General features: G+C 43.1%; 1 protein-coding gene across 1 annotated transcript in view; it reads left to right on the plus strand.

The window, feature by feature from the left end:
- Positions 1-24,147, plus strand: part of LOC137353168 (ryanodine receptor 1-like) — a 535,610-nt gene that overhangs the window by 216,856 nt on the left and 294,607 nt on the right. The window contains exons 40-42 of the mRNA XM_068019216.1: positions 17,728-18,001; positions 21,030-21,144; positions 23,483-23,615. Of these exons, the coding sequence (XP_067875317.1) occupies positions 17,728-18,001; positions 21,030-21,144; positions 23,483-23,615 (522 nt within the window). The remainder of the gene's footprint in view (positions 1-17,727; positions 18,002-21,029; positions 21,145-23,482; positions 23,616-24,147) is intronic.

Raw genomic sequence — 24,147 nt, forward strand, 5'->3', positions numbered from 1 at the left:
GCAGAGTGAGACCCCTGTAATCCCCCTCCCTCCATTCCAGTATGCAGAATGAGACCCCTGTAATCCCCCCAGCCCCTCCTCCCTTTAAGAATGCAGAGTGAGAGCCCTGTAATCCCCCCCTCCTCTTCCCTTCCAGTATGCGGAGTGAGACCCCCTGAATATCTGAACTTACTTTCGGTAGAGAAAAATTCTGCTTCTGATGACTTGCTGGCTTTTCTGTTCGGGAACGAGACAGCATGTGACGGCTGCCCGTTCAACGTAAAATCCAGAAGTGTGCATCAAAAGGTGGCGGGGGTGCATAATCTGCAGAGGTAAGTACTGTTTTGAATATGGTAATTGGGGTGCCACCGCCGGTAATATGCAGCAGGCACTTCTTGACGTTGGGGGTTGAGGCGGGCCTCTCCCCACAGAATTTTACCTGCCTCTGCACCGCGACCCACGGCGTTGAGGGGCCGGTAAAATTCAGCCCGAGATCATGAAAGTGGAAAATCTACTCTACATACTAACCCAGAAGGGCAGGGGTGTGATCTGCAAAGAATTAACTAGTTTCAGCTGGAGGTCCACTGCCCATAAACCTCAGTGGCGCTGGAGTCCACAGTTCTGAAATAAATACAAGTTTAATTTACACTGTACAATATTAGCAACAACATGAAAAGCTGTTTGGTACCTACATTGCATAGCAATATTTTAATATTGAAGCTAAGCAATCATGGTGTGTTACTGGAGGAATGAGAACGACAAGACCATTAAATGGGTACAATATGATCCAATTTTGAGTTCTGTGACCCTATCAGGAATTTGTGGCAACAGTGTTTAATCCCTGATCACAGCTCTAGAATGATTCAAGATGACTGTGAATGGCATACAATGTTCAGCACCATTCACGACCCCTCAGATACTGAAGCAGTCCGTGTAGAAATGCTGCAAGACCTGGACAATATCCTGGCTTGGGGTGATAATTGGCCAGTAACATTTGCGCCACACAAGTGCCAGGCAATGACCATCTCCAACCAGAGAGAATCTAATAATCTCCCTTGACATTCAATGGCCAATTGCCATCGCTGAAACCCCCACTATCAACATCCTAGGGGCTACCGTTGACCAGAAACTGGACTGGAGTAGCCATACAAATACCGTGGCTACAAGAGCAGGTCAGAGGCTACGAATCCTGTGGCAAGTGACTCACCTCCTGACTCCCCAAAGCCTGTCCACCATCTACAAGGCACAAGTCAGGAGTGTGATGGAATACTGTCCAATTGCCTGGATGGGTGCAGCTCCAACAACACTCAAGAAGCTTGACACCATCCAGGACAAAGCAGCCCACTTGATTGGCACCCCATTCACAAACATTCACTCCCTCCACCACTGACGCACAGTGGCAGCAGTGTGTACCATCTACAAGATGCACTGCAGCAACGCACCAAGGCTCCTTAGACAGCACCTTTCAAACCCGCGACCTCTACCAACCAGAAGGACTAGGGCAGCAAATGCATGGGAACACCACCACCTGCAAGTTCCCCTCCAAGTCACACACTATCCTGACTTGGAACTATATCGCCGTTCCTTCACTGTCGCTGGGTCAAAACCCTTCCTAACAGCATTGTGGGTGTACTTACCCCACATGGACTGCAGCGGTTCAAGAAGGCAGCTCGCCACCACCTTCTCGAGGGCAAATAGGGATGGGTATTAAATGCTGGCCTAGCCAGTGACACCCGCATCCCATGAATTAACAAAAAAAAATATAGTCCGAGTGTATCAGGCCTGTGTCCTCAGTACCTTGCTCTACGGCAGCGAGGCCTGGACAACGTATGCCAGCCAAGAGCGACGTCTCAATTCATTCCATCTTCGCTGCCTTCGGAGAATACTTGGCATCAGGTGGCAGGACTATATCTCCAACACAGAAGTCCTTGAAGCGGCCAACACCCCCAGCTTATACACACTACTGAGTCAGCGGCGCTTGAGATGGCTTGGCCATGTGAGCCGCATGGAAGATGGCAGGATCCCCAAAGACACATTGTACAGCGAGCTCGCCACTGGTATCAGACCCACCGGCCGTCCATGTCTCCGTTATAAAGACGTCTGCAAACGCGACATGAAATCGTGTGACATTGATCACAAGTCGTGGGAGTCAGTTGCCAGCATTCGCCAGAGCTGGCGGGCAGCCATAAAGACAGGGCTAAATTGTGGCGAGTCGAAGAGACTTAGTAGTTGGCAGGAAAAAAGACAGAGGCGCAAGGGGAGAGCCAACTGTGCAACAGCCCCAACAAACAAATTTCTCTGCAGCACCTGTGGAAGAGCCTGTCACTCCAGAATTGGCCTTTATAGCCACTCCAGGCGCTGCTTCACAAACCACTGACCACCTCCAGGCGCGTATCCATTGTCTCTCGAGATAAGGAGGCCCAAAAGAATTAAATGCTGGCCTAGCCAGTGACACCCGCATCCCATGAATTAACAAAAAAAAATATTGGGGTGAAAGGAAGGAATGATGAACTGTTATGAAAGGATGAGGGGGGTAGTGCAGTAACTGATGCAATGTCAGCTAGCATGGAGAAAGTATGTATTAAAATGAAAGTCAGATTCTATAACAATTTCTTAATTTGATGATTTAAGTTTGGAAGGTGTTAATAAATTCTTACCTCAATTACTACACTGCCATGTTGCATTTATAGCCCGTGATTTCATTTGCCATCCGACTGTATTTGATCCTATACCCACCTTTTGAAGCCATGTGTCCATTTTTTTCATGTACATATTGCCCTTTAGTCTCCAACCTAATCCTGTATTTTATCCTCTAAGATCTGTAGCCTTCATAAGTACTGACATTCAGACTTTGGGACATTTGTAAATCCCATGGCTGTGCAGTTTGCCACATTCCAACTTGCTGTGCATCCTTCTTTTGTCAAAGACAAATATTCTACAATTTATGCGCAAAATGGATGCTAATCTCCATCGGGGCAAAGAAATGGAAGTGTTTTGTGGTGGAAATATATAAAGGAATAAAACAGGCTTGCACCTGTGGAATGGAGCCAAAACATTAAATCTAAGAAAGAGGAGAGGCTGATTTAGGAAGGCCTAGGAAGGAAACTCATCAACCGTCCCTGCAATACAGCAGAACACAGAAGAATAAGCTCATCTGTTGTACTGTATTGCTTCATTTAATGTAGGATATCATTAAGACCAGTGCTACTGCCTAAGGACTTTTCATGCAGGTAATATTACTGTGAAGAATTAAAATATTTCTTAACCCAAAACACACACAGGCTAAACATAGGAGCTGGAGTCGGCCATTCAGCCCATCGAGCCTGCTCTGCGATTCTTTTTTTAAATTCATTCATGGGATGTAGGCGTCACTGGCCAGGCCAGCATTTATTGCCCATCCCTAATTGTCCTTGAGAAGATGGTGAACCTTCTTGAACCGCTGCAGTCCATTTGGGGTAGGTATACCCACAGTGCTGTTAGGAAGGGAGTTCCAGGATTTTGACCCAGCGACAGTGTAGGAACGGCGATATAGTTCCAAGTCAGGATGGTGTGTGACTTGGAGGGGAACTTGCAGGTGGTGGTGGTCCAATTTAATAACATCATGGCTGATCATCCATGTCAATGCTTTTTTTCCACACTATCCCCATATGCCTTTATGTCTTTGGTATTTAGAAATTTGTCAATCTCTGCTTTAAACATACTCAGTGACTGAGCTTCCATAGTCCTCTGGGTAGAGAATTCCAAAGATTCACAACGCTCTGAGTAAAGAAATTTCTCCTCATCTCGGTCCTAAGTGGCTTCCCCCTCGACTCCCCAACCAGGAAAAACATCTTCCCTGCATCTGGCCTGCCAATCCTTTTAAGTATTTTGTAGGTTTCAATGAGATCACCTCTCATTCTTCGAAACTCTAGAGAATACAGGCCCAGTTTCCCCAATCTCTCTTCATAGGACAGTCCCACCATCCCGGAAACAAGTCTGGTGAACCTTCGTTGCACTCCCTCTATGACAATATGATCCTTCCTAAGGTAAGGGGACCAAAACTTCACACAGTATTCCAGGTGTGGTCTAACCAAGGTTCTATGCAATTGAAGCAAGAGTTCACTACTCCTGCACTCAAATCCTCTTACAATAAAGTCTAACATACCATGAGCCTTCCTAATTGCTTGCTGCACCTCCATGTTAGCTTTCAGTGACTTATTGATGAGGACTTCCAGGTTCCTTTGTGCATCTACACTTTCTAATCTCTTACTATTTATGAAATACTCTGCAAGTCTGTTCCTCCTACCATAGTGGATAACCTCACATTTTTACACATAATATTCCATCTGCCATGTTTTTGCCCATTCACTAAGTCTGTCCAGATCCCCTTGAAGCCGCTTTGCTGCATCTTCACAACACACATTCCCACCTAGTTTTGTGTCATCCGTGAACTTGGAAATATTGCATTTGGTCCCCACATTCTAATCATTGATATATATTGTGAACAACTGGTGCCCTGCTAATCCCTGGTAACCCACTAGTTACAGCCTGCCAACGTGAGAATGACCCGCTTATTCCTACTCTCTGTTTTCTGCCTGCTGACCATCCTTAATCCATGCCAGTATATTACCTCCTATTTCATGTGCTTCAATTTTGCTAACGAACCTCCTGTGGGGGACTTTATCAAAAGCCTTCTGAAAATCCAACTATACTACCTCCTCCTGTTATCAATTCTGTTAGTAACATCCTCAAAAAAACTCCAACAGGTTCGTCAAACATGATTTCCCATTCAAAAGTCCCTGTTGACTATGCCCAATCAGATCATTATTATCCCGGTGTCCATTTATCACATCGTTTAGAATAGATTCTAGCATTTTCCCTTCTGCTGATGAAAAGCCAACAGGTCTGTAGTTCCCTGTTTTCTCTCTCCCTCCCTTAAATAGTGGAGTGATATTTGCGACCTTCCAATCTGCAGGAACTGTTCCAGAATCTATAGAATTTTGGAAGATCATCACCAGTGCATCCACTGTTTCCATAGCTACCTCTTTCAGTACTCTGGGGTGTAGACTATTATGAGCCTGGGACTTATCAACCTTCAGCCCCATTAATTTCTCCAACACAGCCTTCTTACTAATACTAATTTCCTTCAATTCCTCATTCTCACTAGTCCCTTGGATCTCTAATTCTGGAAGATTTCTTGTATCTTCCTCAATGAAGACAAACACAAAGTCGAAGAAAATGGTAGTCTGTGTTCTGTTATATTACCAGCAATGATAGCTGAAAGTTCCATTAGCTTTTCCATACACTGTTTTTGTCTGAGAGCTGTTACGTTTTTGTGGTTCTAAATTTAATGCAAAAACACCTGACAGGACTACTACAAAATGCATTTTATTAAATCAAATGACCACCAAGTCAACAACTTTCATTCCAGATTTGTAGTTTTCAGCTAGCATTTGTATTTCACATTAAAGCTGAGTACATGAATTGAACTTCCTAATAGGTTGTTGAAATGTGCAAACTTTGGGGCTTGTATATATTCTTCGCTGTTAGTCTTGAACTCAGGCAGTTTTTACACTGGTGTGATGTATGTAATAAGAGCATTGGATATTGAATACTCCTTATTCAGTTAGAAGTTTAGTACAATTGATGTAAGCATTAAATGAAACAAGGGCTGCAATTTTACCTGCCTACCCCCCACCCCCCACCCCACCTGGCAGAAACTGGGCAAATGGGGATAGTGAAAGTAATAGGAGGCAGTTATATCCACTGGTTCCACTTTCTTTGTACTGAGTACCCATATTGCTCTAAAGCAAAATACTGGATGCTGGAAATCTGAAATAAAAACAAGAAATGCTGGAAATACTCAGTGGGTCTGGCAGCATCTGTGGACAGAGAAGCAGAGTTAACGTTTCAGGTCAGTGACTCTTCTTCAGAACTAGCAGATATTAGAAATGTGAAAGGTTTTAAGCAAATAAAACGGGGGTGGGGCAAGAGATAACAAAGGAGAAGGTGTAGATAGGACAAGGTCGCAGAGAATAACTGACCAGAAGGTCATGGAGCAAAGGCAAACAATTTGTTAATGGTGTGTTGAAAGACGAAGCATTAGTAACAAAAGTAACAATTAGTAACAAGAAATGCTTCGTCTTTCAACACACCATTAGCATATTGTTTGCCTTTGCTGCATGACCTTCTGGTCGGTTATTCTCTGTGACCTTGTCCTATCTACACCTCCTTTGTTATCTCTTGCCCCCACTCCCACTTTACTTGCTTAAAACCTTTCACATTTCTAATATCTGCTAGTTCTGAAGAAGGGTCATTGACCTGAAACGTTAACTCTGCTTCTCTGTCCACAGATGCTGCCAGACCCGCTGAGTATTTCCAGCATTTCTTGTCTTTAACCCATATTAATCTGTTGTTTTGAGCAGGACATTCACAGGAAGGAAGTGGGTCCAATTTTGAATATGTAGATCAGGTCCAACGATGTCATCAGGACCAGAACTGTTGTTTCACTCTGAGGCTTGAGTGGGTGTGGGGGGTGCACAGAGGACAGTGTTGACTTGCCCGATCAGGCAATCCTGTGCAGACCCAGATCCCGGGCCAGAAGAGGCCCCGAAGGTAATTTTTAAGTTTAATTTTACAGGTTTCCTTGAGGACCAGGATTGCTCCTCCAGGGCTTCACAGGGAACCTCTAGGCCTCCCCCCACTTCTGATCACGGCTAGACACACACCCTCCCTCCAATCGCAACCAGACACCCCATTAAATGCTCACTGTCCTGCCAGTCAATTTGGCTGACTGTCAGGTGAAAGTTTGCAGTGTTATTTATATGAGGCTCTGCTGTTGAGGTCAGCAGGGCCTCCATGTCCCTGGCCATGTTGGGTGTTCCTCTTTATTACTGCACTCCCCTATATCCTCCTTGCCTCTCTATTAGTATCAGTAACACGGATTTACTGTGGCTCTCTAGTTTAAAAATTCCCCTGATCCTGAACCATGGTTGAACAAATATTTTCAGCTCTGCTTCCATCAGTGCACTTGGGATTGGAAAATTTTCTTCATACATCAGTGATTCATAAATAATAGAAATATATATAATATACAAATAAAAATTTGTTCACTTCTAAATTTTACTATTTCACAAAAAAAATCTACATTCCATCCAGAAAAATGTCAGCTTCATTCCACCCTCACATGACTATTTAAATTTGGGTCAGCTTGAATTTCTATCCTGTATTTATGCTAAATCATGAATTTTTATGATCCAGCTATCCTGTTTTGAAATTTACTCACAATGCTTTATATTAGTGGGCAAATGGCCTCAATGAAGCCCATCAAATGACTCATCCTAAGCCAAATACTAGGGGAGACGATGTTAACTCCTGTTCATTAGTAACTAATTTGTATATTTTCAAGAACTTTCCTTGTTCATAATTCCTGGAAGGAACTCATTAGTTGGAGAGCTTCACAGGATGTATCATTGCCAGCCAATATCTCAGCTTGCAGACTGTATTGTGAATGTCATTCCCACTATGTTTACTGTCCTCGCAGCTGTTGTGTGTATGATTAATACTGGCAGCTGCTGGAACTGTAAAGCAGGACTAACATAGCTGCACTGTGTAAAATGTTACAGAAAATCTATCTCTCACCTAATATACCATGTCAAAAACCCTCTGCACAGAGGTCAAATTGCAGCTGCTTATGACATTCTAGTAGTAAAAAATAGTTCAAAAGCTCAGCCGCCAGGAGTCCATCTATGGTAAGCTGATTTGGTGTATGTTTTAACAAGTAGGCACTAGATAGTACAGACATACTTCAGCTGTCAGAATTGTCACTTTCTGTGTTGAGTAAGACTCACAGTAAAGGAGGATGTAGAGCTGATCTATTATTATATTTGCAACTTATAAAAAATTAATTTTGCTTCAGGAATAGTATTTTTAAAATAATAAACAAAAGAATGTTTAACTAAAACTGTTGGACCACAAAATTGGAGAAGGCTCAAATGGGTGTAGGGATTGCAATGCTGAATTACCCCATGCCTGTTGCTTCCAGTATAGGCAGCGTGCAAACTTTGTGCTGCCTGCTAATTTAAATCTTTGTAGCATGCAAACTTTGCGAAGGCAGTGGGACAAGGTAGCTGTGGCAGTTAATGCCAGGGGTTTAACCCAAAGGACCTGGACGCAGTGTCGCAAGAAGTTCACTGACCTTATACGAGTGGTTAAGGTCAGTGAATGTTCCTTCGAATGTCATATCCCATCAAGTGGACTGCTAGCCTCATAGACTGCTCAATGCACCATACCTCCATCACTGACCTACCAACAATCTCTGTTAATCATGACTCATACCTGACCTTTATAGCTGCACCCCACCCTCACAGGTGAGGTAAGAGTTACTGCCCTTGTTATCAAGGCAGCGTTTGACCGAGTGTGCCATCAGGGAGCCCGAGCAAAATTGACAGCCACATTGAGCTGAATGGCCTTCATCTGTGCTGCATCATAAGTGACTTAACAAAAATGAAAGTGCCCGGCATTGGGGGCAACCTATTATCTTGGATAGAGAATTAGTTAGGCAGGCGCCAGAGAGTGGGGATAAAGGGTATGTACTCAAATTGGCATAATGTGACGAGTGGTGACCCCCAGGGATCTGTACTGGGAACACAGCTTTTCACTATATTTAGTATTGGTGTTAATGAAGGATGACAGTAAGTTAGATGGCAGAGTGGAGATGAGTGCACAAAATTACAAAGGGGCATTGAATGAATGAGTGGACAGAACTGTGCCATACAGAGTTCAGTGTGGGAAAATGTGAGGTCATTCACTTTAGTTCGAAGAAAGATATATCACAGTGCTTTTTTAAATGGTGAGAAGCTAAGAACTGTGGATGTGAAGAGAGATTATAGGGGTCCAAGTATAGAAATCAATAAAAGCTAGTGGGCAGGTACAATAAATAATTGATAAAGCTGTATCCCAAGAGGGCTGGAATACAAAGGGGTGGAAGTTATGTTACAGATGTAGAGTTCAGGTTAGATTCCAATTGGAGTATTGCATTCATTTCTGGGCGTCACACCGCCTCAACAGCTACATCAAGGATTCATTGGCCTTGGAGAGGTGCGGCGCAGATTCATCAGAAGGATACTGGGGCTAAAAGAGTTAATTTATAACAACAGGCTGCATAGTCTAGGCTTTTATTCCCTTGAATACAGAAAATTAAGGGGTGTTCTCATTGAAGGTTTTTATGATGATTAGAATGTATGTAGGATCGAGAGAAACTACTTCCTCTAGTGGAAGAGTCAAGAACAATGGGGTAGAATTTTATAATTAGAACTAGGCCATTTGGGGGTGCTGTCTAAAATCACTTCTTCACATAATGGATAGTGGAAATCAGGAAGACTCCCAAAGAAAAAATGCTGTTGAGTCTGGGGTCAATGGAAAATTGTGATTAATAGAACTTTGTTAGGAGAATGTGTTGATGGTTATGGAACCAAGACTGGAAGATAGAATTTAGATACAGAGCAGTCATGATCTAATTGAATGGTGGAACAGCTATTCCAGTATAGCTACAACACTGGCACCTACCTGGCAACGTGGAAAATTGCCCAGATATATCCTGTGCACAAGAAGCAGGACAAATCCAACCTGGCCAATTACCACCCTATCAGTTTAATCCGATTATCACCAAAGTGATGGAAGGGGTGATCATCAATGCTATCAAGCAGCACATGCTCAGCAATAACCTGCTCACTGATGCTCTGTTTGGGTTCAGCCAGGGCCACTCAGCTCCTGACCTCATTACAGCCTTGATCCAAACATGGACAAAAGAGCTGAACTCTAGTGAGGTGAAAGTGACTGCCCTTGATATCAAGGCAACATTTGACCGAGTATGGCATCAAGGAGCTGCAGCAAAACTGGAGTCAATGGGAATCGGGGGACAACTCTCCGCTGGTTGGAGTCATACCTACCACAAAGGAAGATGGTTGTGGTTGTCGGAGGTCAATCATCTCAGTCCCAGGACATCATTTGCCAGAGTTCCTCAGGGTAGTGTCCTAGGTCCAACCATTTTCAGCTGCTTCATCAATGACCTTCCCTCCAACATAAGGTCAGAAATGGGGATGTTTGCTGATGATTGCTCAATGTTCAGCACAATTTGAGACTCCTCAGATACTGAAGTAGCCCGTGTCCATATGTAGCAAGACCTGGATGACATCCAGGCTTGGGCTGATAAGTGGCCAGTAACATTCGAGCCACACAAGTGCCAGGCAATGACCATCTCAAACAAGGGAGAATCTAACTTTCTCCCCTTGATGTTCAATGGCATTACTATTGCTGAGTCCCTCACTATCAACATCCTGGGGGTCACCATTGACCAGGAACTGAACTGGACTAGACACATAAATGCTGTGGCTACAAAAGCAGGTCAGAGGCTGGGAATCCTGTGCAAGTAACTCGCCACCTGTCTTCCCAAAGCCTGTTTGCCATATACAAGGCACAAGTCAGGGGTGTAATGGAATACTTTCCACTTACCTGGATGGGTGCAGCATCAACAACACTCAAGAAGCTCACACCATCCAGGACAAAGCAGCCCGCTTGATTGGCATCCCAACTGCCACCTTCAACATTCACTCCCTTCACCGATGACGCACAGTGGCAGCAGTGTATACCGTCTACAAGATGCACTGCAACAACTCACCAAGGCTCCTTCGACAGCACCTTCCAAACCCGCAGCCTCTACCACCTAGAAGGACAAGGGCAGCAGATGCTTGGGAACACCACCACCTGCAAATTCCCCTCCAAGCCACGCACCATCCTGACTTTGGAGCTATATTGCTGTTCCATCACTGTCGCTGGGTCAAAATCCTAACAGCACTGTGGGTGTACCTACACCCCAAGGACTGAAGTGGTTCAAGAAGGCAGCTCACCACCACCTTCTCAAGGGCATTTAGGAATGAGTAATAAATGCTGCAGTAGCCAGCGCCCCTCTCATCACCCGAATGAATTAAAAGAAAACAGGCTCAAGTTAAGATGCCAAATTTAAATTGCCAATTTCCACACACACTGAGATTTTTACCTCAGTGATGCCATTTAGTTGAAGAATAGAAAATTGTCACCAAGCAAGAACTAGGTATTTACCAGGATGTGGGACTTGAAATGGAAACTAAACTCTCCAGTCCAAAAGCACACTCCTAATTGTTGAGTCAGGTTGATGGAGGCTGATCTTACTTTGTTGCAAAATTAATTAATTGCTTCAAAAGACCAGTCACTGATACAGCAGTGTTTTCAAAATTATATCGCTGGATGAAATTAGGGTGTAAGGGACATGAAGTATAACTTGTAAATAAAACTTGCTGGAATTTTCTCAGTGTGATCAATTGGGGATTTGAAACGTGTTTCTTCAGCATTGCTTCAGTCAATCTATGACAATTTAGGAAATCTCTTACGCAATTCACTTAAGCCTAAGATGTTCTTTGGCCTCCTTATCTCGAGAGACAATGGGTAAGCGCCTGGAGGTGGTCAGTGGTGTGTGGAGCAGCGCCTGGAGTGGCTATAAAGGCCAATTTTGGAGTGACAGGCTCTTCCACAGGTGCTGCAGAAAAATTTGATTGTCGGGGCTGTTACACAGTTGGCTCTTCCCTTGCGCCTCTGTCTTTTTTCCTGCCAACTGCTAAGTCTCTTCGACTCACCACACTTTAGCCCCGCCTTTATGGCTGTCCGCCAGCGCTGGCGAACGCTGGCAACTGACTCCCACAACTTGTGATCAATGTCACAGGATTTCATGTCGCGTTTGCAGACGTCTTTAAAGTGGAGACATGGACGGCCGATGGGTCTGATGCCAGTGGCGAGCTCGCTGCACAATGTGTCTTTGGGGATCCTGCCATCTTCCATGCGGCTCACATGGCCAAGCCATCTCAAGCGCCGCTGACTCAGTAGTGTGTATAAGCTGGGGATGTTGGCCGCCTCGAGGACTTCTGTGTTGGAGATACGGTCCTGCCACCTGATGCCAAGTATTCTCCAGAGGCAGCGAAGATGGAATGAATTGAGACGTCGCTGACATACGTTGTCCAGGCCTCGCTGCCATAGAGCAAGGTACTGAGGACACAGGCTTGATGCACTCGGACTTTTGTGTTCCGTGTCAGTGTGCCATTTTCCCACACTCTCTTGGCCAGTCTGGACATAGCAGTGGAAGCCTTTCCCATGCGCTTGTTGATTTTTGCATCTAGAGACAGATTACTGGTGATAGTTGAGCCCAGGTAGGTGAACTCTTGAACCACTTCCAGAGCGTGGTCGCCAATATTGATGGATGGAGCATTTCTGACGTCCTGCCCCATGATGTTCGTTTTCTTGAGGCTGATGGTTAGGCCAAATTCATTGCAAGCAGCTGCAAACCTGTCGATGAGACTCTGCAGGCACTCTTCAGTGTGAGATGTTAAAGCAGCATCGTCAGCAAAGAGGAGCTCCCTGATGAGGACTTTCCGTACTTTGGATTTCGCTCTTAGATGGGCAAGGTTGAACAACCTGCCCCCTGATCTTGTGTGGAGGAAAATTCCTTCTTCCGAGGACTTGAACGCATGTCAAAGCAGTAGGGAGAAGAAAATCCCAAAAAGTGTGGGTGCGAGAACACAGCCCTGTTTCACGCCACTCAGGATAGGAAAGGGATCTGATGAGGAGCCACCATGTTGAATTGTGCCTTTCATATTGTCGTGGAATGAGGTGATGATACTTAGTAGCTTTGGTGGGCATCCAATCTTTTCCAGTAGACTGAAGAGACCACGTCTGCTGACGAGGTCAAAGGCTTTGGTGAGATCAATGAAAGCAATGTAGAGGGGCATCTGTTGTTCGCGGCATTTCTCTTGTATCTGACGAAGGGAGAACAGCATGTCAACGGTTGATCTCTCTGCACGAAAGCCACACTGTGCCTCAGGGTAGACGCGCTCGGCCAGCTTCTGGAGCCTGTTTAGAGCGACTCGAGCAAAGACTTTCCCCACTATGCTGAGCAGGGAGATTCCACGGTAGTTGTTGCAGTCACCGCGGTCACCTTTGTTTTTATAGAGGGTGATGATATTGGCATCGCGCATGTCCTGAGGTAGTGCTCCCTCGTCCCAGCACAGGCAAAGCAGTTCATGTAGTGCTGAGAGTATAGCAGGCTTGGCACTCTTGATTATTTCAGGGGTAATGCTGTCCTTCCCAGGGGCATTTCCACTGGCTAGAGAATCAATGGCATCACTGAGTTCCGATTTGGTTGGCTGTATGTCCAGATATTGCCAGAATAACTTGTAAGAAAATAAATGACAGCATCAATGCCCCAAAGCATTTCACTTTTTAGTTTTAAAATCAAATATAACAATAAAAAATTAAGTTGTCTGTGTGATTATTGAATCTTTCAGAAACGTATCTGGGCCGAAACTAATGTAGTCAATCGGAATTTAATCTGCTGCCATTATTTGCCTACTTTGATTTTTATACTGGTTCTCGCAGAGTTTATTAATCTTGGGGTTGGGGTGGGGGAGTTATTGATTCTTAGATCTTCCCATTATGATAGGTACAATCAATGCTTTTATGTGTGTACAGTAAGCCACAATATAATATGAGCTGTGCAGCAATGGTGATGCTTAGAAATCTTGCTGTTCATTTAACATGCTAAAGTCAGGGCTGACCTGGAGTAAATACTTCTTGATTGGATTGTGTGGCTTCAGAATACCATTTGGATTCCTCCAAGAAGCATTTACAAACTAGGGCCGGGATCTTGTGGAGGCGGCGTGGCTCTGGCGCCAGGCTGAAAAGGTAGGGAGAATCTTGTCGGCCTTTTCGCGCCCCCCGCCTTGCGCGAATCTCCATCATTCCAGGGGCAAAGTTTCTGGCGGCGGGATCACTGTCCTTTTAAAGACGGGGATCCTGCCTCCAAGAGCTGCCAGTCAATCAGAGGGTGGTAGCTCAGCTGTATTGGCAGCACTGGAAACGGTGGCCACTGCTGGTACTGCAGAGACCTTGGACCCAGGGCTTGCGCTGGAACCCCGGACCTCAGGTATGTGAGATGGGGTTGTCGGGGCCAGTCCGGAAGGCTCCAGTTGGGGGGTTGGGCATGAAGTCCAGGGTGGGGGTGGTCCATGGAGATTTTGCCAGCATGGGTCCTCCGTGGGCCACAGATTACCCACAGAGGAGGGAACCTCCAAGCCCACAGGGAGTGCACCTCGTTTTACAAGGTGTCCTCCCTTCGTAGCAGAGGATCCCCCCCACCCCCACCCCCGCCGCTGGTTAGATCCCAGATGCGGCTGGAAGAGACCCTTAAATGGCCATTAATAGGCCACTTAAGGACCTCTGGACAGGAAGGCCGTTGTCAGCCTGTCCCGCCCCGGCAAAATCGCTTTGCGATGGAGCGGCAACGGGCCCTCCACCACCCATCATGTTTCTATGGCACCACCACCCCCCCCCCCCACCCCCGGTCTCAGGGAGGCCCATAAAATCCAGCCCTAGAATTAGCCAATTTTCCTTAACCCATTTAAAGATATTGCACAAAGTTTTATGCCAGACATAAGTTCTTGGATAAAGGAAAATATGATTCTAAAGCTAGATTTTTCAGCAGGAGTAGAGTATTGATCCATGTGGCTTGGGATGGTTCTCGATGGATCCAAATGGAAGCATGTTGTTTACACCTATTTTCTTAAATTAATTGATTTACAATTTTAGATGCAGATTTTTAGAGATGCAGGAAGCACACTGTTGGTAAGAGTGAAAAATTGTGTGCAGGTGAAATTTAAATGGTCGGGGACTTTTAAAGAGGAGTCCCAGATATGGGAACAAAAGTTCTGATAGCATTTTAAAAGACTTGGGTAGAATCTCAATTCATTATTGGCCTTTACCAAATCTGAAGGAGGTGCACAGGAAAAAGTAAAGGACACCCAGGACGCAGTCTCAAATTTACAGGCACGTGACTGAGCAACCCAGTACCTGACCCCATTTGACAAATGCTGAAATGGAGATGACCGCTATATAAAGTAGTTTTGGTGGGGTGGGGTCATCTCTGCCACGCCATGCCTGTAAACAATGTGGAGCCAAGTTGCAGGCTACAATTGACTGCTACCTTCACAGTGGTGCAGTGGTTAGCACCGCAGCCTCACAGCTCCAGCGACACGGGTTCAATTCTGGGTACTGCCTGTGCGGAGTTTGCAAGTTCTCCCTGTGAATCGCGTGGGTTTTTGCCGGGTGCTCCGGTTTCCTCCCACAGCCAAAGACTTGCAGGTTGATTGGTAAATTGGCCATTATAAATTGCCCCTAGGTAGGTGGTAGGGGAATATAGGGAAGGTGGGGATGTAGTAGGAATATGGGATTAGTGTAGGATTAGTATAAATGGGTGGTTGATGGTCGCCACAGACTCGGTGGGCCGAAGGGCCTGTTTCAGTGCTGTATCTCTAAATAAAAATAAATAAAATAAAATATACCAGCTCTATACTGCATGGTACCTGCAAGTGTTCTTGGAGCTTTGTAGCTTGCTTTCTGCTGATTTGGACATTGCAAAACAGTTCCTCATAGTCACTGCTATATAAGCATGGAAAGGCTGCAGGTATTGTTGATGGTACCTTAGCAGTAGAATCAATCAGCATATATTACTGTTGACCATTCTTTCACACAATGCCACTGAAAGCAGGAAATACTGTGATTGGCGTGCTTCCTCAGAAGATTCCAATGCTGCTGGGCGCTACTGCCCAGAACTGTGGACGCAGAACGAAGTGGGTGGAGTTCTGAGACTTTTTCTTTTACTGGTTGCCCAGTTTACGTTTCTACAATGGGCAGCTGAAGCAGAAAATCCAGACTTTGTATGAGCAGTCATATCTAGAAACTGCACTATGAGGGTTAGTGCCACTGTCTGGCCAATAAATGAACTATAGTTGTGGATTTGGTTAAAAAGGAGGTTAAGGCTAAGCAGACTGAAGTCTGTTCTTAGAGGGTCACTTACAGCAAAAAGTCAGTTCAAATGCCACCATGACATTTGAAACTGAATTCAAGAAATCTGGTAATTTGTGGGCTAGCTTCACAAAACAAACATGATAGTTGCCAGATTGTTGGAAAAATCCAGCTGCTTCACTACTGTTCAGAAAAGGAAACCTGCCACCTTAATCCAGTCTGACGTACTCGTGACTTAAATCTATACTACAGGTCAACTCTTAACTGCCCTCTGAAGTGGCCTAGCAAGCCACTTAACAATCCAATCCTTCTCAATGGGTGATGGGCAATGTATGCAGTCTTGCCAGCATCATCCAAATTCTAAGGACAACTATACAAAAAGATGTAGAGGTAGAGATTCGTCTCGGGCTGTGGCGCAAAACCCGCAACATTGCATTGTCCACCCGTTTATGCACAGCGCCCAATTTGTCTTGCTGCCCATGATGCATTTCCACCCCATACACTCAAGAAGTGAACTGATTATTGAGCCAATGGCCTGAACTGCTAAAGCTATTGTCATGCTCGGCCACCACCTGCCAAGAATGAGGCATATCAATTTTGTCATGAACATTGATTTTAAACTGTTACTGGAGTGAAGAAAGGACTTGTTAAACAGATCAGCTGTCGCTGGAAAAGACATTTGCATATTAACAGATGGTGATTGGAAGGACAAAGGGCCGTTCCCTGATACATTCAACCCACAATGGACCTTGATCACCAGGTATTGTGTGTAAGAAGAACGTTCCAGAGACTGCTAAGGTGATACAATCCAAGACGTGGTCAGACCAGGTAGTCACATGATTAACCTGCTTGGCCACCTAGGGTTTTCTGAATTGTCCAAACAGTTTGAACGGAGAGTGTCTGTTTGCTCTTGGACTGAGAAGATCTCTCCTGTCTGCTCCCATCTCTCTCTCTCAAGCCTCTGAATCCACTGAAGACACATGAACCCCAAGAGAGAAAAGTCTACTACAGTGAACAAGTTTTAAGAAAAATACTGGGCCCCAACAAAAAGCAAGATCTACCTACAATCAAGGACTCTACAGTGAGCTCGAAGAACCAAAACTCTCAACAAAAACTCTTCAGATATTGCCTCAAACCTTTCCACTTTATTTCTGCTCTTTTTTGTCTCTATCTGCATGTGTATATCGCGTATGCATGCTTGCGTGGGCGTGTCGTGTATCTGTAGGCATTAACTGCATTAAAGTTTAAGTTTAATAAATTTCAAACTTTTCTTTAAACCGAAGAAAACCTGTGTGTGCTGGTTTCTTTGCCTTATAATTGGAACAAAGATTCACCAAGGAGAAGCTAAAAACAGTGTGTTTAAAAATAAAACCCTTTTACGGTAAGACCAGGTGAAGGCTGAAAGGGAACCCTAGATCTCTTCTCACCTGGTCGTAACACTATCTTTGAAATATTGTAGTGGAAGCAGAGATATTTAGTTTCATTTTACTCCCTATATTGTAGTATTTTATGTGTAGTCTGCCATTTTTGCATATTTCCAAAGTTTCTTTACCAAACTTTCTTTTAGATTTGCTGTCTTAGCTCCAAATGCTCATTTTTCAGATGAAAGGAACATAGAATAATTTGAGAGAAGGGCTCACTTTGCTGTTGTAAACAAGGTCAGCCGTTGCCACTGCTGATGCAGGTATGAACAATCTGCAGGCAGATACAAACCTGAAATTGCCTACATTGCAGTTTTGGAGCTTTTAAGTACCAAGAAATGAAAAGATCTTTCATTTCTGTAGAAAATGCCATTTTTTATGTGTGACATTTCAAAACGATAACATTTGTCTGCATTTTATATGGTCATGTTAATGGAGACTTTGTGTTACTTTTCTGTTAAAGGTACACTGCAGGAGTTGATCTCGCACACAGTGGTACATTGGGCTCAGGAAGCCTTCATCCAGAATCCTGAGCTGGTGCGGTTGATGTTCAGCTTGCTCCACAGACAGTATGATGGTGTTGGTGAACTTATCCGTGCTGTGCCTAAGGCCTATATCATAAATGCTACATCTGTGGAGGACACAGTGAATTTGCTGGAATGCTTGGGGCAGATCCGCTCATTGCTCATTGTCCAAATGGGTCCAGAAGAAGAGAGGCTTATGATTCAGAGCATTGGGTATGTATTAAGAACTAATTACATAGAATTACTTAGACTATAGTGCACAGAAATAGACCATTCGGCCCAATTAGTCCATGTATCATTCTGTGATTAAAGGCTCCCAGCCTGTTCATCCTTTTCTAATAGGTATAACCTTGCAATTCTGGTATTATCCTTCTAAATCATTTTTGCACTCTCTCCTGTGTCTCTATATCCTTTTTATGATGTGGCAAACAGAACTGTACACCATACTCCAATGTGGTCTAGCCAAGGTTCAATACAAATTTAGCATAATTTCTCTCTTCAATTTTGTCCCTTTAGAAATAAACCTGAGTTCTTGGTTTGCTTTTTTTATGGCTTTGTTGAGCATCGCTGCTTTTAGTGATTTCTGTATTTGTGCTCCCAGATCCCTTTGCTCCTGTACCCCATTTAGGCTCTTATTTTCCAAGTAATATGTGACCTCCTTATTTTTCTTAACAAATATGATACCTCACACTCATCTATATTGAAATTTATTTTCCAATTATAGATCCATTCTGAAACTTTATTACTGACTTCTTGTAAATTGTTAAATTTGGTCTCTTAGGGAATCGAGGGATACAGCGAGTGTGTGAGAAAGTGGAGTTGAAACCTAAGATCAGCCACGATCATATTGAATAGCGGAGCAGGCTTGATGGGCCATATGGTTTTCTACTGCTCTTATATCTTGTGTTGTAGTCCTGAGTATTTATCTCTCCCAGTTTGGTGTCATCTGCAAGTATAGAAATTGTGTTTTTGATTCCAGAATCTAAATTGTTAATAAAAATTGTGAACCACAGTGGTCTCCGTACAGATCCTCATGGAACACCATTTCCCACATTCTGCCACTCTGAACAGTTACCCTTTAAGCTACTCTCTTGTTTCTGTCTTGCAGTCAATCAGCAATCCATTCTACTAATTGTCTCCTGACTCCTCATTCTCTGACCTTATTCGTTAGTCTATTATGTGGTACCTTGTTGAAGTGTTTTGGAAATTTTGGTATATTACATCTACCTCATTACCCAGTCTACTCTTTGGTATCTCTTCAAAAAATTCAGTGAGGTTGGTCAAGTGAGACTTTCCCTTTTCAAATCCATGCTGACTATTCGTTCTTATATTTTTGGTTGCTTCTTTTCTCCTTTAGGAATTCCATTATCTTCCCTAGCACCGATTTTAAGTTGACTTGCCTATAGTTGTCGGGACATATACTAAAATTCAAGAAGAGAGATAGAATAACGTTAGCTATCCACTGGTATTACACCATATTCTACTAAATTATTAAGTATGTATAATAGTGCTTCTGCTATCGCTTCCCTGAATTCTTTTAATTCTCTAATGGTAACTGCATCAATTCAACTTGCTTCTGAACCTCAACCTGAGGAGGTGATTTGAATATCTGTCTGAAAATACAATAGGGATAATTTTAGTCCCCAAGAACAGGTGGATTGGGGGCCAGTGTGAAGTAAAATTTTAAATATTTCAAATCAAACCCCAATCCCCACCCACTTTTAGTTGTAATTAAGGCACATCAGGAGGCAGGGGATCAGACCGCTGTCAGGAGGCGACTTAAGTCAGTAAAATCTTTTAAGGAGGCTGTGTGCCTCCATTTTTATTGGGCTTTCTGGGTATCAGGTAAAAGGAAGCAAGAATCATAGAATTGCACAGCGCAGAAGAACAACAATCCAGTTTGTCCTGCTGTCCTGCTCTTCTGATGAAAGATCACAGAACTGAAATGGTAACTCTGATTCTCTCTCCACAAATGCTGCCAGACCTGTTCAGTATTTCCAGCATTTTCTGTTTTTATTTCAGATTTCCAGCATCTGCAGTATTTTGCTTTTAATTCAGTTAGTCCCGCTGTCCTGCTCTTTCCCCATATCCCAGCAATGTTTTTCTCATTCAAGTATTTATCCAATTCTTTTTTTGAAGGCTGCTATTGAATCTGCATCCACCACCCTATCAGGCAGTTCCATCCAAATCCTAACCATTCATTGTGTAGAAAAGTTTCTCCATATGTCGTTTCTGGTTCTTTTGCCAGTCACCTTGTATCTGTGCCCACTAGTTATCCACCTTTCAGTCATTGGAAACGGTTTCTCTTTACTTTACTCTATTTAAACCTTTAATGATTTTAAACACCTCTATGAAATCTCCTCTTAGTCTTCACTGCTGTAAGGAGAACAACACAGCTTTTCCAGTCTGCCTAGGTAACTGTAATCCCTCAGCCCTGGACCCATTCTAGTAAATTTCTTCCGTACATGCCCCAAAGCCTTCACGTCATTTGTAAATTGTGGTGCCCAGAATTGGACATATGGCTGCAGCTGGGGCCTAATTAGTTTCGGAGGAGCAGGAGTTTTCCTCCAGGCCAAATAAGCTTACCTATTTTCCTCCCTGCCAAATCACCTAGCAATCTCTAACCACTACGATCTCCACCCACTCCCACCCCCCGACGCAACCATGCTCCCTTCCAGTGCGGCCAGGCAATTAGATTAGATTAGATTAGAGATACAGCACTGAAACAGGCCCTTCGGCCCACCGAGTCTGTGCCGAACATCAACCACCCATTTATACTAATCCTACACTAATCCCATATTCCTACCAAACATCCCCACCTGTTCCAATATTTCCCTACCACCTACCTATACTAGTGACAATTTATAATGGCCAATTTACCTATCAACCTGCAAGTCTTTTGGCTTGTGGGAGGAAACCGGAGCACCCGGAGGAAACCCACGCAGACACAGGGAGAACTTGCAAACTCCACACAGGCAGTACCCGGAATCGAACCCGGGTCCCTGGAGCTGTGAGGCTGCGGTGCTAACCACTGCGCCACTGTGCCGCCCTAAATTGCCCCCACTCTCTTTCCCCCCCCCCCCCCCCCCCCCACTGCCATGCAGACATGCTCATATACTATAATACTGCTAATAATTAAAATAACACCACAAGTTAAATTGCAACCGTAGTACATATTTTTAAAAAAGGTACAAGGAGTTTCTTTTACAAATGGTTGTTTTCGTTTTCTATTGCTTTGCAGAAACATTATGAACAATAAAGTCTTCTATCAACATCCAAACTTGATGCGTGCTTTGGGCATGCATGAAACTGTAATGGAAGTAATGGTGAATGTGTTGGGAGGTGGTGATTCTAAGGTATTACTGTGTATTAAATTCTGTTAATCTAAATTTGACACAAAATATATTTTGCATTTTGTCATATTTTATGGCATCTAATACCACAGAAGTTATCCAGGGCTTCAATTAGATTTTTTTCATAGATAGGACCCTACTTTAGCAGCTGATTGAACCCATCAATAGATTAATATATAATCTTGTATCTAGTTCATGTTTTGTCTCACTTCAGGCATCATACCTAATTACTACTCAATGGGTAGAATGTTCCATTCATAAAGCCTCCAATAATAATTAAGGATGTATGAAAATGACCAATAAGCTAAATAAAATAAAGCTAAATATAGTCCATATATGTACTTTAAAAAAAAACTATTTTTGCAACTAACCTGGACTCTTACTAAACTGAGAACCTAAATACTGGAAATAAAGTTTGCAATATATTAAAGACACAAAGTTACAGTATTCACAAGAATATTATTAAGCTGACCTATATCGCAGTATTTTTGTTTAAATTATGTCTAATAACATCTACCATCAGATGTTCCAGACTTTGTGAAACACTTAGGAACTGAGTTTGCATGGCTTCCCAGAGCAATTACTCTAAATAGATTGCCTGGGTTTAAGTGTTTGGCCACCCCAGCTACCCATCCCCCACCCAACTACATTATTTCTAAAACTGATCGGTATTTGAAGGCACACATTCCATCTCCTATACCATCCTTCTGAACAAAGGACGAAAGTATTATCCAGCCTAAGCTACACATCTCTGATATTGCATGCATAGATTTATTTTTGTTACTTTAGTGTGCACTGGGAGCAATATTTATCTACCTTGAGAGAGGAAGAGAAACATGCCTATTTATTTTCAGGGAACCAAATTAAAAACACATTCCTATCTCTTAAATATTTCTAACAAAACTGCTTTCCAAATCCTTTTCGTAGATATGTGCAACCTCCTCCCTACTCTCCCATTCAAGTACCCCCAACGAGCCATGAACCTAGCCATGGGCAGTGCCCTAGCTTATTTCAAATAGGTTAACATTCCCACTAAAATGTCACAGTATGTGCACTGGTATTCCAGGGTGTAATTTTGTGACCAAGAACCCTAAACAGCAAATTTAATTCTGTAGGCAGATTTGGGAATGTTACAAAATTGTTTCATATTGTTAGAGTTTCGCATCCTGCAAATTCTTCACAATGCAGCAAGAACTTCTGAAAACCAGGTAGACCTTGCTTTTATTCACTCAAATTTCTCTACTTCATTGCCTAATTTTACTGTTTGTTCTAATCTCTATAGTCCCTTCTCTAATTTTGCTACTCACTGTTGAATTCTCTCTGGTTTTATTTTAATCCCTGCCCTGGATAATGGTTAACCCAGTTTTTAGAATATTAATCAGTAAATCAGGGTGTTGCCTTAATTGATGGATTAGAAGATGTACTAAAATCCCAACTGGATAGTGGCTTTGTGATTTTCATTAATAGGGTCGAAAGAAAAATGAGAGTACAGTAGCTCCAGTTACAACTGCTGAAAGGATTCTTTAAAATAAAATTGCCACGGTTGAAATCAGCACTTGCAAATATTGCAATAAAATGGAATTAATGTACACGGGTCTGCAACAGATAATATGTATAATATGCAACATTTGAAATTTTAGAGTGTGAGTTTGCATTTTCCACTCAGAACTGACAGTACATCTTGAAAATCATGGGCTTGTGCTGGTGATGTCCCAAGATGCGCTTCCTGCAAGTGCCACTTTCCTCTGTGAGCACCAGATTGTGGAACTGCCCTTCTTATTTTTCATAGCTATTCCTTTGAATGTGCAAATGCCATTAAATTTAAGCAGACAAAGGACAGCCATACCTTTCTGTTTGGTCTATCAAGAAAGAAAGGAAGAAAAAAATAGCTTTTTTATAATGCCTTATCAATGCTCAATATCGCAAGCACTTCAAATCAATTAATTACTAATGCGATGCAGTCACTTGTTCTGGAGACAAACATAGCAGCCAATTGTGCACATTAAGGTCTCACAAATAGCAAATGAGATAACTAATTAATCTATTTTTTGGTTGCTGTTGGGGAAGGGATGATTGTGTTGAAGGGGGTGCTGGAAAAGCTCCTGCTTTTCTTTGAATTGTTCTATGTAATCTTTTGCATCCATGTTCGCAAAGGGGCCTCAGTGGCATTGTGTTTTTTTTACATACAACTCCAAAGCTCCTGTTGTCAAACTTGTATATTTTTTGCTTCATTTTCAGCGGTATTTAATAATGCAACAGCACATGGATATAGGAACATTTAAAAATGTAAAAAATGTTCATTATACAAGCTTCCACTGAGATATATGCCCTATTTTTGTAGGAGATACGGTTCCCCAGAATGGTGACAAACTGCTGCCGATTCCTGTGCTATTTCTGTCGCATTAGCCGCCAGAATCAGCGAGCCATGTTTGATCATTTAAGTTACCTGCTGGATAATAGTGGCATTGGACTGGGTAAGGAATTAATTTAGTGCTGAAAGATAATGGCAACTGCTAGTTTCGTAAACAGAAATAGGACTTCTGCACAAACAAATCACGCAGGAAAATGTTAAAATATGTTTAATTGGCAAATTAAATTTTTAAACTAGTGTATTTCTGGTAGTTACTTCCTTTACAGAGAATTTACAATTTGTACAGCTTCCATTCATCCTTGGGAAAATTTGGAACTACAAATTATTAAAACTAATTCTGATGAAATAAATTTTGAGTGTCACTTGGTCAAGGCTGAGCACTTGAAATATATTCTTTCTTTGTACAATGTCAGCACTTCCATTTAAGATTTTCAAATTCTTTCCAAAATGGATCCTTCCCAGTGACCAACTTTCTGCTTGTGTTGTTTTTCCAACAGTGTGAAATCTTTACAAACATTTGTAAAAATGGCCCCATGTAACCATTTAGGGCATTTCTTCAAACAAATGTCTTCACTTGATCTTTCATGCAAATAATTCCTTCAGGAATGTCATCGCCACTGAACTATATTTAGCGT

The sequence above is a fragment of the Heterodontus francisci genome, chromosome 40, assembly GCF_036365525.1.
Source record: "Heterodontus francisci isolate sHetFra1 chromosome 40, sHetFra1.hap1, whole genome shotgun sequence".
Classification (NCBI taxonomy): Eukaryota; Metazoa; Chordata; class Chondrichthyes; order Heterodontiformes; family Heterodontidae; genus Heterodontus; species Heterodontus francisci.